General features: G+C 37.4%; 1 protein-coding gene across 2 annotated transcripts; it reads left to right on the plus strand.

The window, feature by feature from the left end:
• The first annotated feature begins 5,644 nt into the window (after positions 1-5,644).
• Positions 5,645-17,205, plus strand: LOC113432294 (matrix Gla protein-like). Of its 2 annotated transcripts, XM_026694474.2 has the most exons (4): positions 5,645-6,252; positions 6,938-6,961; positions 12,010-12,082; positions 14,361-17,205. In XM_026694474.2, exons 1-4 carry the CDS (start codon positions 6,189-6,191, stop codon positions 14,488-14,490), a joined length of 291 nt encoding a protein of 96 aa, XP_026550259.1. In that variant the 5' UTR covers positions 5,645-6,188; the 3' UTR covers positions 14,491-17,205. The 2 variants fall into 2 exon arrangements, with proteins under 2 accessions (XP_026550259.1, XP_026550265.1); XM_026694480.2 differs by lacking the exon at positions 6,938-6,961 and having other exon boundaries at positions 5,854-6,252.
• Positions 17,206-17,795: the final 590 nt, after the last annotated feature.

Here is a 17,795-nt window from a genome sequence, read left to right on the forward strand (position 1 = left end):
GTCTTGTATACATGTTTGTGGATTATAATATACCAGAATGGCCTTCTTCAATCTGCTATCCTATCTGGAAAAGATGGGAATTGCAGCCTAACACATCTGGAAAGCATCAGCCTGGAAAACCCTTCAACTTTTGACTCAAGGTGACTGAAAACCCCAAATGGCCAGCATTTTCCTGTCTCTGTGATCAGTTCCATGCAGGATTCTATGCAATCTATCAGCCTTAATAACTGGGTAAAATTAAGTGATTAGTTTTTCTAAACTGGCCAAAGATTCCTTGAGCCAGCAAATGCTGAGCTATTATTAATGCTGTTATTGTTGAATGTACTGAAATCCAACACTTAATAGAACATTTCTCAACACAAAAAAATTTGTTGAAATCCTCATGTCTTCTTGGAAAAACTACTCAAAGTACCAAAGGAATTAAAATGTTTATAACTGTATGATCTGCAATCTGTTTCAAAATAATTAAATTTTAGGAGTGTGAAACAGTAAAACACAAGCCTTAATTCAGTTTATCAACAGGAAATGAAGAATTGTTCCAAAATGTCATCAGGCCTCATTTGGCTGGTTCATATGATTTCATAATTTATTTTAGCTTTGTTTGCCTAACATAAATTGTGCTAATCTGTAAACCATTATTGGCCCACTAAAATAGGTGCCTTCACACAGCAGGCTAAACTATTCAGATGAATGGGACTCATTATGAATTACGACTTAGCACAATTCATGAATCAATTATTTGTTTTACTTAATAATTCTCAACTCTTAAGACTCAAGGGGGAGTGCATAAGCGCACCAATGTACCTACTGTCCCTGTCCTATTGTTTCTTTTTATTTTTCTTATATGTATCCATTTCATGTATTCATAATTATGTTTATACTTATACCTGTTATCTTATAATCGCTTGACAAAATAAAATAAATAAATAAAAGTAAGACTCAATTGTGTCTGGGTTCACAAAATTGGCTGACACAAAGGTAAACACATTATGATTTGGAACCCAACACCAATGGGGCTGGATTATTATTATTTTTAATTCTTGAGGGCCATTGGTTGGATTTTACACAATTTGCTGGTAAACAGTGGGGCAGAAGAGGATCAGTTTCATTTCAAAAAAGATATATTCTGTGTTAAATTATTTTTGCTAGTTCTTCTAAGCCCTTTCTCATCAGTTACGTGATGGAAGAGAGAAATTAGCTCATTACAGGCAGAATCCTGGCAGCCCCAAATTCTAAGTTGGTGCATCATCTAAGTCAGTGTTTTACAAACTTAAAATTGGACTTCAACTTCCAGAACTCCCCATCCAGCATGAGATGAGATGGGTGGCACTCATCAAACCAAATCAAATTAAATCAAAACACTGATCTAAGACAAGTCCAATGCTGTATGCCAGGTAAAATGAAGAAATGCTACTGATGGAAAGAAGCCTACCCAATACTCTTCTGGTGCAAGTATTCCTGGAATATCAAAGATACTATGAAGGAGATAGGTGAAAACCAGGGATGGGATCTAACTGGTATAACTACCGGTTCTGTTGCTGTGCATCGCGTACAGATCCGTGAGTCGTGTGAGTGCAATTTACGAACTGCTGAGCTGCCCGGACAGCTGAGCAGTGCTGCGTGCGGGTGCGCAGTGGTTGGAAAAGCCCTTTTTCCCCCCTGCTTTTTCAACCACAGCTGTGCCACACAAAGCAGCTGAGTTTGAAAAAGCAGGAAATAAAGGACAGGTAAGAACGCAGGTGGGTGTGTGGGCCAAAACAGCAGCAGACACAGAACCAGTTCTATGTCTGCTGCTCTTCAGAGCAACCGGTTCTACAGAGGTGAACAGAACTGGTAGAATCCCACCCCTGGTGAAAACTGTATTCCTCAAAACATTTGGTTTGGAACCAATTAGTATGATTATGTGCTGTCACACCCACAGTAAATGTGATAATGGTTTTAATGGATGATTTAGTAAAATGTCATCATCATCATCATCATCATCATCATCATCATCATCATCATCATCATTGTCTATCCACTGCAGGATGAAGGCCTTTTCCACATTCCCAACCAATACTTTTATTTATTTATTTGATTTGATTTGTCAATCGCTTACAAGATAATATGTATAAGTATAAACATGAGTAAGAATACAAGTAATAGGTACGAATAAATGGGGACAACAGGACAGGGATGGTAGGCACGATGGTGCACTAATGCACGCCCCTTACAGACCTCTTAGGAATGGGGTGAGGTCAATAGTGGATAGTTTGAGGTTAAAGATTTGAGGATGTAACAACAGAGTCAGGTAGTGCAATCCAGACATTGACCACTCTGTTGCTGAAGTCGTACTTTCTACAATCAAGTTTGGCGTGGTTAACATTGAGTTTGTATCTGTTGTGTGCTCTTGTATTGTTGTGGTTGAAGCTGAAGTAGTCATTGACTGGTAGGATATTGTAGCAGATAATTTTGTGTACTACGCTTAAGACAACCATAGGCAGCGTAGTTCAAGATTGTCCAAGCCCAAAATTTCAAGTCTGGTGATATATAATATTCTATTGTGAAGAGAGGAGTGTAGTAGTCTTCTCATGAAATGCTTCTGGACTCGCTCAATTGTATTAATGTCCAATATACAGTGCGGATTCCAGACAGATGAACTGTATTTGAGTATTGGTCTGGCAAAAGTTTTGTATGCTCTAGTTAGCAATTTGATATTTCTGGAGGAGAAGCTTCATAAGATTAGATTTACAACTCTTAATGCCTTTTTGGCAATGCTGTTACAGTGAGCTCTGGCGCTTAGATCATTAGATATGAGTATTCTGAAGTCCTTGACAGAGTGAGGGTCACCAACAAGGTCATATCCGCCTAGCTTGTATTTGGTGTACTGATTTTTTTTTTTTTACCAATGTGTAGGACACAGTATTTGTTGGTCGAAATTTGGAGCTGCCAATTATTTGACCATTCAGACACATAATCAAGGTCACTTTGAAGAACAGTAGCATTGTCGGTGGTGTTGAATAGTTTTACATCATCCGCGAAGAAGATGCAGTTGCTTATAGGGTGATCGCAAAGGTCATTTATATAGAGTATAAAGAGTGTGGGTCCTAGAACACTGCCTTGGGTTAACAAATAGTTAACAATACAGTTGAGCTTTCTTTTGCCAATTGGGCCTGCAATACTTGCTGATATCATTGCTCCATCTCGTTTTAGGCCTCTTTTGTAGACACTTTTTATCAAGTGGAATCCACTGTATAGTTAAATGTATTATGCAAATAGTGCCATCCTCTCATATAGTTAAGTTCTTAGTTTTAGGGTTGGTTTCCTTTATACAACAGCTGTGAAATACTGTCTTTTCAATTATGTGTTTATTGTTACTTATGTGAATCTAAATAAAACTACAGAACACACTAATATGATCTGTCTCCTCTCAGATTTCTAAAAGGAAAGCTGTCCTCCTCTTTTTAGCCCTTTCAGAAAATTCTCAATATTTTCTCTGTTTCTTCTGAAGTGGAAGCTACACAGAAGCATATGCTTCATAGAAGCTTTCTCATTGGAACTGTTTGAAAAAGATCTCCAGCTCTCAGGACCCATCAGTGAATGTTCTTGGTTTCCTAATCCTTACCAACTACCTAACATAAATTTATTTATATGTTATATATTATGTATATCTAATAGTGACTCCCTCCCCGCTAATACTAAATGATACAATATATTTCAGTAAACTTCTTCTCATTCACCTTATTTTTTCCTCTTCCTGAAGTGTTAAAACTATGAGCAATTGTTTTAAAACCATGATCTGATAAAATTTTGGAAAGCTGTCTGAACCATGTAGCATTTCTTAGGGGGAAGATTTTACCCAACAGTCAACCAGTTAACCATCTCTGAGCAATCCACATTGTAGTTTAAGGTGCTTCTCTCCTATCTGTTCCAATCTGTTTCTTAAATCAACTTCAGAAATTTCTGACTGGGTGGCAGTGGGTTAGCAAAAGACCTGGTGCTCAGTGCAGTTCATGCAAGACTTGATAGATTGTCATCTTACTTCTTGCCCTTCTCAGCCATGCATGGGAAAAAAGAGTTTTTGTCTGGCTCCAGTGCCTGATTTTTCTTTTTAGGGATTACTTCCTCCTCTCTAATCCCCTTTCTTTCTTTCTTTTTTTGGTCCTGGAGAAGAAATGATCTATGTCAAACTTGCGGCGTCACGTTGTCATCATGTGACATTTTGCAGTTTTCCCCCCTTCGCGGAGCTGGGATGGGTGTGGCCCTTGCATGACGCATCTGGTCCATAGGCCGTCAGGTTGACACCCCTGAATTCTATGTGGTTGCTAAGAGTCAACACCAATTTGATGGCACAATCAAATAATCCCCCGATTTCCCAGATGTTCCCATAAATGGATGTCTTGTCTTCCTTCTCCCCAACATTATCTCCTTTTTCTAACATATTTCCCTTTTTATTTATTTTTCCCTTTGATGGTTCTGTACAGTACCATTGTAATTCAGATGCTACTTCAATCAAAACAAGAGGGAATAAGTATTCATTCATTGCTATCTTTAACCAGTCCGTGGAAGAGAAGGAGCATGCAAGACCCTGCAGCCAGCTGGAGCCAGAGCAGCTACTGGAATAAAACAGACTGCTGGAAACCCTTTCACACTCTGAAAAGTGACATTAGAAAACATTAATTTTGAACCAAACATGGAAAACACAGGCACTGGGTGTATCTGCAATAGATTGGGAGTGGGATGAGGATGTATCATCTATTTTGATATTCAGGAAGTGGTAAATAGGTATACTGCCAATGAGCTAAGGAGACAGTGTGGATCTGCTTGTTGTCTCAGATTATATCCTTACAGTGTCTACTGTCCCAAAAAGGAGCTGCTGAAAGAACAAAGGTTAGACATCCTGAATTAGTTTTAAAAAAAACAAAACAGCACTGGAATTGGTTGCATTATATGTGGTCATTTCTAAGGAAATGTTAACCACGGCAATTTTTTTCCATTCCAAGCTGGAATGCATTTTTATTGCATATAAAACTAACTTTGGAGAATAGTGCTAAGATTTTTTATTTTTATCTCTAGAGTAATAAATATAATTTTACTTTTAAAAAGAAGATTAGAATGTTAAAGCTGCCAACTGTCTACATCCCTGCTTGTGAATCAGTTTCAATGGACTTAAAAGTATACTTACATGTTTTTTTAATATAAAGCATTCTCTTCAGTTTCATTAATGTACCTTCTTGAACAGTGTAGCTAATACAGGTGCATTGTAATGCTTAGCAATTTAGGCAATTTCCACACAACATCCAAGTCTAAATATCAGAGGAGCATGCATTTTCTGCCATCTAACCAGCTGATGCAGCTTTAACCAGAGTCTTATGTTAACATTTCTACCAAGCCTAAAAAAGCCACAGTTTTTAATATATGGAAATCAGAATTTCCAGTTACACATTTGTTTTCTGTAAGGGCAACTTAGTGGAGTTGAACTTGGTTAGGAGTTACACTTACAAAATTAAAGATGACCAAAGTTGTGTATATAAGATGATGCTGTGTACTTGGGCTTTTTGGTGTAGCATATTATACAAACAAACCATGCTGCTAAAGATTTTCTCCACGGTTTCCTCTGTTGTGCTGAAGAAAGCAAAGGCTTGGCTTACAATAGCAGTCTCCTAAACTCACGAGGCAATGGCAACCGTGGAGGCATTTCCAGATTCTTTTCTATATGCTCCTCCATTCTGCTATATCTTAGCAGTGAAATCATGGGCCCTCAAAATAGCAAAGGATTGAACATTTTGTTACTGCAAACTTTCCTACATCCCACGAACCTCAGGAAGCTTTGGATCTTCAACTATTTATCTTCCGCCCATTTGGAATGAATTGTTTTTTTCAGCAGCAAGTTTGTCATTTGCCTTTTGTTTGAAATACATTTGTGGGAGTCCTTGAGATTCTTTGAAAATGCCAGGAGCTTTTGGTTTCAGGCAAATGTGCAAATGACTGCAAGAATCAGATGTGGGCTTTTTAGTCCAAATGAAAAAAAATTGAATTAGAACCAGCACTCAAGAAAGAGACAGCCAGAGATGTCTTGGCTTTGAGCCTGATGTATGTAGTCACAGAATATAAGGGGTGGCTGAAAGGCAAAAGCTTATAAGAAGTTACTGGACTTTTCAGGAGAAGCTCAAGCAACAGAAAAAAGCTATTAGGAATAGGAGAATACGATGAATCTCCTGATGTTCCTGATGTTTGCCTTGCTGCTGACAGTCCCCTGCTGTTGTGAAGGAGGTAAGGGAATAGGGCATATCGGCTGCAATATTCACCAATTCTGCAACATGCCACAGACCTACAGTATTTCTCCATACATATCTAGGTATTAGCAGTTGGATCCTTAGTATGAGATCTGCTCAAATAAATCTGAAAGAAGAGTTGACTTTCTCACTTAAGAAAAATGATACACACACCTCAGTATATCCCATCAACATTTGAGCAGTCTCTTTCTCTTATGTATGAGGGGGAAAAACTTGAGGTGATTATTTAATGTCAAGATAACATTCACCATGAATTTATATCCAAATCCCTTCTTTCTGACATTTTAAAATAGAGAAAAATAAAAAAAAATGTGTTTGATCAATTGAATAGAATTTTTGTGGCAATGTATAAAAGAAAATAATTTTTATGTCCCTTTTCATAATTCTTCAGCTTTAAAATTTAGTAGACAGAATAAAGAAAGCATCTCATATATTTTACACAAATAGGTTTCTTTAGAAAGCCCTGAAAAATATTTTTTTTTGAATATATTTAAATAATTGTTTAGAACAAATGAACTAACGAATGAACACCAATTGGCCAATAAATATGTTTTACTGTAAAAACAAGTACTTGTGTCTTTTGTATGTTGTGCCTAAATGGGTGGGAATACAATGTCTCTGAGTTATACTAGATATCTCATACTATCTATCTTTTTTTAAAGCTTCATCCAACGCTTTGGATGAAGGTAAGTAATTCCCCATTACAAATTCTAATAGATCTGGTGTGTGTATAGGTAGAAGAAATAGATAGATAGATAGATAGATAGATAGATAGATAGATAGATAGATAGATAGATGTGTGTGTGTGTGTGTATTTGCTTGTTTATTTATTGTTCATTTGATGCCTGTTTTTTATCCACCTCTTTTATCCACCACTTTAGAAAAGACACTGAAAACTTATTGAGAAAGGGGTGACAATGCAGGCTGCCTGAGAATGATGGGACTCAGTTCCAATATGTTATCAATCCCTTGAATTAGATGGGGGAAAGTTAAGGGTTCCTTGATTTTCCATGTGTAGACCAATTACGATGACAAATACTACTATTGTTTGTAATATTTGAATTTTCAGAGAGCCAAATAACACTTTACAGGAAAGCATGTGGTCCATAGTAGCTAACTTAACACACATCTCTTATGTATTAAAAGAGACCTGGCACAAACTAGGTTTGCCTGTTAGTCCCCCGATGAATAAATGTCCTATTGGCTAGACACATAGGAATATTCTTGCCAGATAGTCTGGCAAAAACTAAGAAAAGTTCTCAGAACGTGGTGGCCAAGTCAGTCTGTTGCAGCCAAATAACTCTCCTGGCACCTACCTGATTTATTGTAGCATAAACTTTGTGGATTAGAGTTGCTTCCTCAAATATTATTTGATGAAGGCAGAACTAAGGCTAACATACAAGATCTCACAAGATGTCTTCATCTTTAAAAGGAGGGAAAAAAAGATGTGTCTGGCATATGTTTTCTTTGGCCATTCAACAGAATTTAAATGATTTTTCTCCTCCAAAATACCACTGGCATTTTATTGAAAGGTCTCAGCAATTCATTGACTAGAATATTAGACATTTATCTGTGATATTCAATGACTCCTGATATTTCATGTGTGACACAAGATAGAGGTAGTCCAGAGGTGGTATACAGCAGGTTTTGACCAGTTCTGGAGAACTGGTAGCGGAAATTTTAAGTAGTTCAGAGAACCAGCAAATACCCCCTCTGACTGGAGGTTTTACAGTATCCTTCCCCTGCCACGTCCACCAAGCCACACCCACAGAACCGGTAGTAAAAATTTTTGAATCCCACCGCTGAGGTAGTCCTCAACTTATGACTATGATTTTCCATTATTAAGCAAAGCTATTGTTACGTGAGTTGCTCCCAATTTTAGAATCTTTTTTGCAATGGTTGTTAGGAGAATCACTGCAACTATTTATTTTCAAATTTTATTAATTTTAAAGACAAACAAACCATCATTAACCATTAATACATGAACCTCTTTCCATTATAAATTTTACAAGTCAAATAAAACATTATTTGATACAATATAATTCTATTTTAGACCATTTCCATATGAGCATACAAATATCTCTTATCCAATTTCTCTTTATTACTCTTTACTCTTATCCAATTTCACTATTATTATTTTTCTCTATATTTATCCAATTTATAATTATCATCTATTTCTCTCTGACTTGGTTACCATTATTCTCATTCTATATTCCTGCAAGGTTTTATTAATTCTCCCACATACATAAACACACAAAAATATAAAAGATCTTTTAGGAAAGTAACTTGGCCCCAGAAACCTCTCTCTACATGGACTTCAATTATATTCATGCTCATCTTACATGCCATTACCTATTTTATTTACCATTCTATATCTTCTAAATTAGCTTCTCCACACATTTCACTCTTCTTAATTCTATCTTATTTAATTCATTTTAGTTTAAGTCATTATATTTGTATCTTTTGTCCATTTTTTATTATCCATTTGTCTCATTCCCTATAGTACAAAAAAAAAAAAAAGTTTCTCCTGAAATCACTAATCAGAGTATGATGCCTTTCTATCATCCCCCCAAATTAACATTTAAAATAACACCTAATACCCAATCTGATTCTGCTTGGTACATTCTATCTACTAATTTTTAAAAAAGAAAAATAATAAATCCAAAATGATTAAATACATTACTAACTCTTAAACCATTCTAATTTTCTATTTCTAATACAAATGCTACAATACCATCTTATGTACCTTGCAGAATCTTTTTTTAAACAAATTATACATTACCCTTTGTCCCTAAAAAAAATTCCTCTTTTCCCATCTGGTTTCAAAGCTTTGTGGCTTTTCTCCACCTTTTCCCTTTCTTTCTTCTCCCACCAGGCCTTTCTACCCCCCCCTTCTCCTAGCCTCTGCCTTGTTAGCTTCCCTTCTCTGTTGTGTTCCTTTTTTCTTTTGTTTTCTAGCATTATATTGATTTTGCATCTTATTTTTCTCTTTCTTGGATGTTTTTTTAAATCTTAAGTCCTTCATTTTCCTTCCTCTCTTTCTCTTCTCTTTCTTAATTAAATTTTGAGATTCATCAAAGATGGCTTCTTCTTCTTCTTCTTCTTCTTCTTCTTCTTCTTCTTCTTCTTCTTCTTCTTCTTCTTCTTCTTCTTCTTCTTCTTCTTCTTCTTCTTCTTCTTCCTCCTCCTCCTCCTCCTCCTCCTCCTCCTCCATCTGTTGTTGTGTTTGTTGATAAATAGCAAGCGCCATTTCTAAAAAGAGAAAAGCTTCCTTTACAGCGTCCTTGCCCTCTCTTTTTGTTTGCTCATATTCTTTTCTCAGTTCCTCAACAGAAAAAGCCATTATAAATCTTTTCTTTTCTTTTTTTCCTCTTTCTTCTTACAACAACCAAGATGTTTCAAAAGTTAGAACAGTCCCAAAATCCCAAAGTCACCACTCAGTCCAAGCCAAAACAAAGTTCTCACTTTCTCTTCCTGGGGTAATATCAATTAAAAAAAACGACCAAATCTGTATTTTAAAGCCTTATTGCAATAAATTTCAGTCTTCAAATCCTTAAGGCATCTCCTCCAACAAGATCTTAATATATATATATATATATATATATTGTCCTCTCCCTTCCCACTTATCACCAAAAGCAAATTTTAACTTTCTATAAAAAGACAAGATTCTCAATATCCATTTGTTGATTCCATAGGGAAGGAGAGTAAACTTTCCTTTCAGCACCTCAAAATTGCCGCTTATAGTTCTCTTCTGGAAAGTACATTCAGAAAGCCATAATTCTCAGGATGTTAAATATGTCTTAAAGTCCTGGGTCAGCCAAGAAAAACTTTCACTTTAAAAAAAACTTTCTCCTCTTCCTCCTGCACATTCTTACCCAGCTGCCGGCTTCTTTGTGGCGGCCATTGCGGACCGCTGCTGCACCGTCTTGAGAAAAGGGGGTTTTGCCGGCCGGGGAGGGGGTCTGCAATACCCCCAAACCCCTCTCCGGATCCCCCCTATCTTCAGCCACCCCTGCAGGGCAGCCTTAGCCTCCAAACCCGTCTGGATCGGAGGCACCAAAACAGCTAGCGCCGCAGGGATCGCGCAGTATCACGAATCCCTGCCGCTAGCGAAGCCGACAAACCGGAAGTCCGAGAATCACTGCAACTATTAAGTGAATCACATGGTCTTTAAGCAAATATGGATTTCCCCATTGACTTTGCTTCTCAGAAGTTCCCAAATGGCGATCACATGATCTCAGGACACTGCACCAAGCAGCCAGATTTTGATCATGTGCTGTGGGGAAGCTGTGTTGATTCTAAGTGGGGGGACTGATTGTAAGTCACGTTTTTCAGTGCTTCTGTAACTTTGAATGGTCACTAAATGAATAGTTGGTAAGTTGAAGACTACCTCTAGTGTATATTAATATAAATTTTGAATACTCTGGTTCAAGGAATATTTTCACAATTATGACTGCTAGACAGAACCACTGTATTTACATTTGGAGAAGACATGTTGCCCAATAAATGGAGCATATTGAGCCACTAAATCACTACTTGACAGTTCTTTATATCTGGACATTGTAGAAGCTCCATAACACAAAACAATCAGTCTCAAAGCTATTTTTCAGAGAATTCCTACTTCCTGAATGTAGAAATGCTACTCTGTCATAATCACGTCCCTGGATAGGTAGTTAGACTGTGAGAAGTTGGGGCTTTGAATAGAAACTGCAGGGTTTTCTTTCAGTCAATGTCCTGTCAGTAAACACTCCATTTTGCAACCCTAATGTTTGCTTGCAGAGGAACACACTTTGTATTCTGAGGGGAGGTAAGGGCCACAACATTCACATAAGCAGAGTAGGATGGGAGATGTTTGACTAGTTTTATTTTTTAATTGCTACTTCTATTTCACAATTTAAACTGAAACTTTCACCTGCTTCCTACTTCAAACAGACAGGAACCTTATCTTTAGTTGTCAGCAGCAAGCCAGAATAAGGGAACTCTCGGTTTCATACATTCAATTTAGGGGAGGTTCTAAACTAAATAGGTGAGACAATTCCTGTAAGCAGGAATTTTAAATTATCAAACTTTTACAAAGTCCAAATATTTACACTTTAGTATTTTACCTTATTTGTTCCTACCCTACTTAGTACTTAATACTGGTATTTAGTATCCTATCACTTGTGTCAGTATTTGTTTTATTTTTATGTATGCTATACTTCTGCATTCTTTTTCTGTTCCTTTTTTGTATGCTCTAATCTAGCTTGATACAAAACTACTCTCTTTCATTGTCCTACTGCTATAGTCGCATATCTTTATGGTTCTTTATACACAACTGTTTCCCACATCACACAACACTGTCCAAAGTCACTTAACCTAGTTCTTGATATTCTAGTTCCCGTGGTGCTGGCTGCACCGCTCCTGATATCCTGGCTACTGCCAACTTTTTTGTGCTATTGCTTGCAAATGCCAATGTGTTTTTTATGTGCCCACTGCCTTTAGAACTTCAGCTTCCAGCCAAGTGGGGAAGGGAGACTCCAAAAAGGTGGGGAAGGGAGACTCCAAAAAGGTACAATTGGGCAGAGGGTTTTTGCCACTGGCTGTGTGTCCGTGCACAAAAAGCAACTGGAATTTCAAGGGCTACAGGTTTTCCCACCCAATCTAGAGCATGGGAGGAATTTTAACTTCAGAAACTATTTTGTGCTTGGCGTTTAAAACTGTTTTCCCATTTTTAAATGTATTTTATTTACGACAGGAATTAAAATTGATCAGGAAAAAGCAAACACCTTTATTAGAAGACAGAAGAGGGCTTACCCATATTCTGAAAGGTAATGCAGATACGTGTAATTATTAATTCTTAATGTAACTGAGAAAAGATGAATGCAAAGATTATGAAAAGCATTGAAATGCCAGCATGTGTGATTCCATAGCTACTGGAAATAAATTAATTCTTCTTCGCTTTAACAAGACTAATTTAAATATCATTGTGGGGAGGAGAAAGTGCTTTTTAAGGTGATATTCAGTGTAACTGATGTAGTATTTCAGAAGTGCTTATTTGGCTTAAATGCATCCAGTTTAAATGCATCCTGACTCATGGCACACAGCTGTTATAATCTCATGAAGGAGTGGAATGTATGAAATAAACAAAAAGCAGGAATATATTTAAATGTTATGATTTTCATATGCTATGATTATGCCTCTGTAATGGCTGGAGATAGTCAGGGGTGGGATTCTACCTGGTCGGACCGGTTCTATAGAACCAGTTGTTACAATTCTGCGCAGTTCAGAGAACTGGCAAATCGTGCCATTGGCTGGCCCCACCCCTCCCCTCCCTCTCACTCCTTACCTGGTATACGCACTTGCCTGCTAAGTTGCTATTTTTCCTTCCCCCCCCCAACCATCAGCTGTTCTGCTGTTCCAGTTTAGATTAGCTAGAAAGAAGGAAATCATTGGATTTCTTGCTTTCTAGCTAATTTAAAAGCAGAGCTGAACCTTCCTTAGGATTGAAACTTTTATTTTTCAGTGCAGACTCAGCTAGCAGATTGCAGAAAGATAGATCTCTGCATGAATCTGTGATTCTGTGAGCAACTCAATCTGCCTGCCTGCTTTGGGTAAAAGTTGTTCTTTTTTTAAATAAAAAATTCAATGTTTACATACATGGTGTGTTGTGAGTTAATTTTGTGAGTTTGCTTGCTAGCAAATGTTATGTGACTCAGCTAGCAGGTTGCAGAAAGATAGATCTCTGCATGAATCTATGATTCTGTAAGCAACTCAATCTGCCTGCCTGCTTTGCCTGATTTTGGGTAAAAGTTGCTCTTTTTTATAAAAAATTCAATATTTATATAAATATTTATAATATTTACATACAAGCCATGCCCAAGCACATGACCACCAAGCCATGCCCAGTCAGCAAGCCACACCCAGCCAGTCACATGACTAAGCCACACCCACAAATTAGGCCACACCCACAGAAACAGTTGTTAAGAAATTTGAATCCCACTCCTGGATATAGTTATACATATTCTGGCTTCTAGTACAACTGAAAGGGGCCACAATGATGCCAATAAAAAACTTGCTTATTTTATTAAGTACATTCGGGACTGAGGTTCTTCTCATCAGCCATCAAACCTTATGTTCCTTCCAATAGCCGTTCTTGCCACAGATCTAGAGTATTATGATCCTGTATTTCCTGCAGCCTTGTAACATCTTGCTTCTGTCATCATGGTTCTGGGGATGAATACAATTTCTCTTGCAGTTTTGATCCACATGTTTTGCTCTTCACTTTTGCCCAAGTTATAGAAACTCATGTTTTTCCTTCAATATCCACCACTTAGGCTTACCTGGCTCCCTTATTTTTGGGATCTCAAGGTTCTACTTTTTCGGATAACTCCACTAATTCTTGGCCCTGTTCCTGGCCCTGTTCCTGATCCCTGCATGTCATCATTTTGTTCTAATTTACGTGGATTTCTTTCTCCATCGTATAATAGTCAATCATTTTCTCACTGGCATCATAACACTGAATCAGCCTTAGAGAGTTAAGAAAAAATAAACTCTAAATTGGTGTTAATTGTTACCAGCAATATATTTTTTTCTGCCAAATTTCAATTTGCTGAAAGAAAAAATTCCTTTAGAAATTATTTCAAAGAATAAAATGACCCTTGGGAAGACAAAAAATGGCCCTATTGGAAGTAGCGAAACAAGCATGTTTCTAGCTTCCGGAGGCCATTTTCTGGCCTGGGGGAGGCCATTTTCGCTCTCCCAGAGGCCCGAGGGAAGCCTCTGGACCAGTGGTGGGATTCAATTTTTTTTTACTACCGGTTCTGTGGGCATGGCTTGGTGGGCATGGCAGGGGAAGGATACTGTAAAATCTCCAGTCAGAGGTGGTATTTGCTGGTTCTCCAAACTACTCAAAATTTCCACTACCGGTTCTCCAGAACTGGTCAGAACCTGTTGAATACCACCTCTGCTCTGGACCCTTGGGAAGGTGAAAAATGGTCCTCCTGGAAGTTCCCGCCCCTGGATACAGTGCAAGGCTATGAAGTCAAGTCTCCAACATAGTTTCACAGTATTGCTGCTTCTCCCTCTGATCTTCTCCCTGTACTTCAGGTACTATGAAATGTTCAAGTCCCCGATGGAGATGAGGCAAGAACAGTGTGAGCATTACGCACCCTGTAACTACTACTCTGAAATAGTGGGATTTCCTACAGCATATCGCCATTACTTTGGAAGCATCTGAATATAGTCATTTCTCATCCAACTGTGACATCTCCAAGGACAAAGAGTGACTGGTGCGGGGCAGCTTAAGAAAAACAAAAATAGCATCTTGTTTCTATTTCACTAACAAGACTTTAACAGCAACATATTCGCTTTAAAGTTAAGAAATAAGTACTTTCTACTTTCTGAGGACCAAGTAAGTACTAACACTGCTAGCAATTCTATAAATTCCAGTATTTCTTGAAACACGAGTGACATTTCTTGGAAAGGGAAGGCAAAAATTTATTAAGGTAATTGGAAGTTGAGGGTCACTTTTGGGGAAACCTAATGGTAAAATATTCAATACCATCATTCCAGACACTCTTCTAAGTAAATTAAACCAACTAGTGGTATCTGAACACACTTGTAAGTGGATCATAAGCTTCCTAACAGACAGGAAGCAGCAGGTGAAACTAGACGGAATCACATCCGCTACCTGTACAATCAGCACAGGGGCCCCCCAAGGCTAGTGCTATCTCCACTTCTCTTCTCCCTATATACCAATGACTGCATCTCAAACGATCAATCTGTTAAAATACTGAAGTTTGCTGAGGACACAATAGTGATTGGTCTCATTCGAGACAACAATGAATCTGCATACAGACAGGAGGTTATACAACTTGCCTCGTGGTATAACCGGAATAATCTGGAACTGAACACACTCAAAACAGTAGAAATGGTGGTAGACTTTAGAAGAAATCCTCCCATATTACCACCTCTTACACTACTAGACAACACAGTATCAACAGTAGAAACCTTCAAATTTCTAGGTTATACTATATCACATGACCTAAAATGGACACCTAACATCAAAAACATCATCAAAAAAGCACAACAAAGAATGTTCTTTCTGCGCCAACTTAGAAAGCTCAAACTGCTCAAGGAGCTGCTAATACAGTTCTACAGAGGAATTATTGAGTCTATCATCTGCACCTCTATAACTGTCTGGTTTGGTCCTGCAACCCAACAAGACAGACACAGACTTCAGAGGATAATTACGACTGCAGAAAAAACAATTACTACCCACCTGCCTTCAATTGAGGACCTGTATACTGCATGAGTCAAAAAGAGGGCTGTGAAAATATTTACAGACCCCTCACATCCTGGGCATAAACTGTTTCAACTCCTTCCCTCAAAACGACGCTATAGAGCACTGCACACCAGAACAACTAGACACAAGAACAATTTTTCCCCCGAAAGCCATCACTCTGCTAAACAAATAATTCCCTCAATACTGTTCAACTATTTACAAAGTGTACACTACTATTACTGTTAATCTTCTCATCACTCCTTATTACCCATCCCCTCCCACTTGTGATTGTAGGACTGTAACTTTGTTGCTTGTATCCTTACGATATATATTGACTGTTTCCTAGTATGATTTGATTGTTGATTGTACCCTATGACTATCATTAAGTGTTGTACGTTATGATTCTTGATTCTTAACGAATGTACCTTTTCTTTATGTATACTGAGAGTATTTACACCAAGACAAATTCCTTGTGTGTCCAATCACACTTGGCCAATAAAGTATTCTATTCTATTCTATTCTATTCTATTCTATTCTATTCTATTCTATTCTATTCTAAAGAGATGCTATGCTAAATGTTCTCACATTTCAAACTGCGATGTGATAGAAGGAATTTCTATGAAGGTGGAGGGTATTGTTGATAAGGTTTTTCTTATATAAGTTCATAAATTTTTACATCAATTCATCAATGCACACTTATGTTTTTGTCCTGGTCAAAGAAGCATCTGAAATAAAAAAATAAATAATACAAAATTCTCATGTACAATGCAAATATTTCAAAGAAACACATTCCTCAACTATGCTGAGGATATAGTCCCTAACTGTAATGGGATTAAACATGTTCCTGACTAGGAACTAGAATATAGTGATGCAAATGTAAAGGCTTGTTTTGGTTTTTTGTTCTCTCATTACCATTATTTTGCCGACAACATATGATCATTTCATTTAATGACTAAGGAAGGATGCTGAAATATGGATTTAATTTAAAATATTCTTCTTACATTTCCAATTTGGAACATATGTGGTCATGGCTATTGTACTCATCTGAGTATATAGGGAAAAAAGCATTTGGAATGGGCCCGGAACACAGATGTTTATTAAGAATTATGTCCAACAGAATATCCACTAGGATTGCAACAAGCATCTGCTTTAAGATACACTGAAATAAGAAAAAAGATTAATGAGGAAGAACCACTTAACTTGATTATATTTCTAATGGTTTGTCTTCATCCATTCCAATTGTCAATTTCCCTTAATGAAACACAGTTGGAAGTTAGTGAAAAGCATCCTTGAGCAATGGCCAATAGGTAGAGAATTAAAAAAAAAATCATGGAAATACAACTGGCATAAAGAGGAAAAATTGATAAGGAAAGGAGGGGAAGATTTTGCTATAATGAGACTTTCCTTAGTTTAGTGTGCTGTAGGTGGAGGTTTCTATAAAAACAGATTCAGCAACTTCAATTACTGTTAGGGAATGTTGCAGCCAACTGCCAATAAATCCTCTCTTCATTGGGTTGCATTAGAAATGTATATGCTAATTACCTCCTAATTGCAACTTTTTTCCCCCTGAACTCCAGGTTTTGGTGTATTCATTAAGACTAAAAGACTGAAGGCTATATTTCTTAAACAATTGTTTTTTTCCTGAAAAAAATTGCCCATGAAATAAAATTTTCTGGAGTAGCTTTCTTGTATTTCACATCAACCTAGTATCTAAGGTTTTTGCTATATTTGTTTTCAAGTTCTAGAATTAGCACCTTTCTGCTACTCACTAAAGCAGCCTTTGTTTTTCTGCTTTAATAGAAGGCCGAGAACATATTTCCAAATTATCTTTAAGCACAAATAACCCTATTATACAATCTCTTCCATCCAAAAACTTCTACAGCTATGTTCCTACTCTATGTCTAAATATTTGACTGTCTACAGCAGGGCTGTCAAACTCGTGGGTCAAATGTGTCATGTGCTGGCCACGCCCATGCCCAGTTTAGCAAAGGGGAAAAATGTCACAATACATCATGTCATGATGCCGTGACAATCCAAATTTGACACCCCTCGTCTATGGCGTTAACACAAACATAAGAAAAGTACAAATATATAAATATGCCATTTGTCTAGGGTTGTCCTAAGAAATCAGATGCAAGGAACTGATTGCCCATGTTCAATTTTTGTGAGTCAGCTAGGGGGCTAATACTGATTTTGCTCATATTTTGCTCATATGCACATATGGTATATACCAAAATTGAGCTTTATACCAAGGAGAG

Source organism: Notechis scutatus, chromosome 6, assembly GCF_049901735.1.
Source record: "Notechis scutatus isolate UNSWTSFEM ecotype Mainland chromosome 6, rNotScu1.2, whole genome shotgun sequence".
In the NCBI taxonomy this organism is placed as follows: domain Eukaryota; kingdom Metazoa; phylum Chordata; class Lepidosauria; order Squamata; family Elapidae; genus Notechis; species Notechis scutatus.

Excerpts from the sequence above, each read along its gene's own strand:
- LOC113432294 (XM_026694474.2), top strand. The coding sequence starts at position 6,189 with ATGAATCTCCTGATGTTCCTGATGTTTGCCTTGCTGCTGACAGTCCCC. Across the intron at positions 6,962-12,009 it reads ATCCAACGCTTTGGATGAAG|GAATTAAAATTGATCAGGAA; the intron begins GTAAGTAATTCC and ends TATTTACGACAG. Across the intron at positions 12,083-14,360 it reads GCTTACCCATATTCTGAAAG|GTACTATGAAATGTTCAAGT; the intron begins GTAATGCAGATA and ends CCTGTACTTCAG.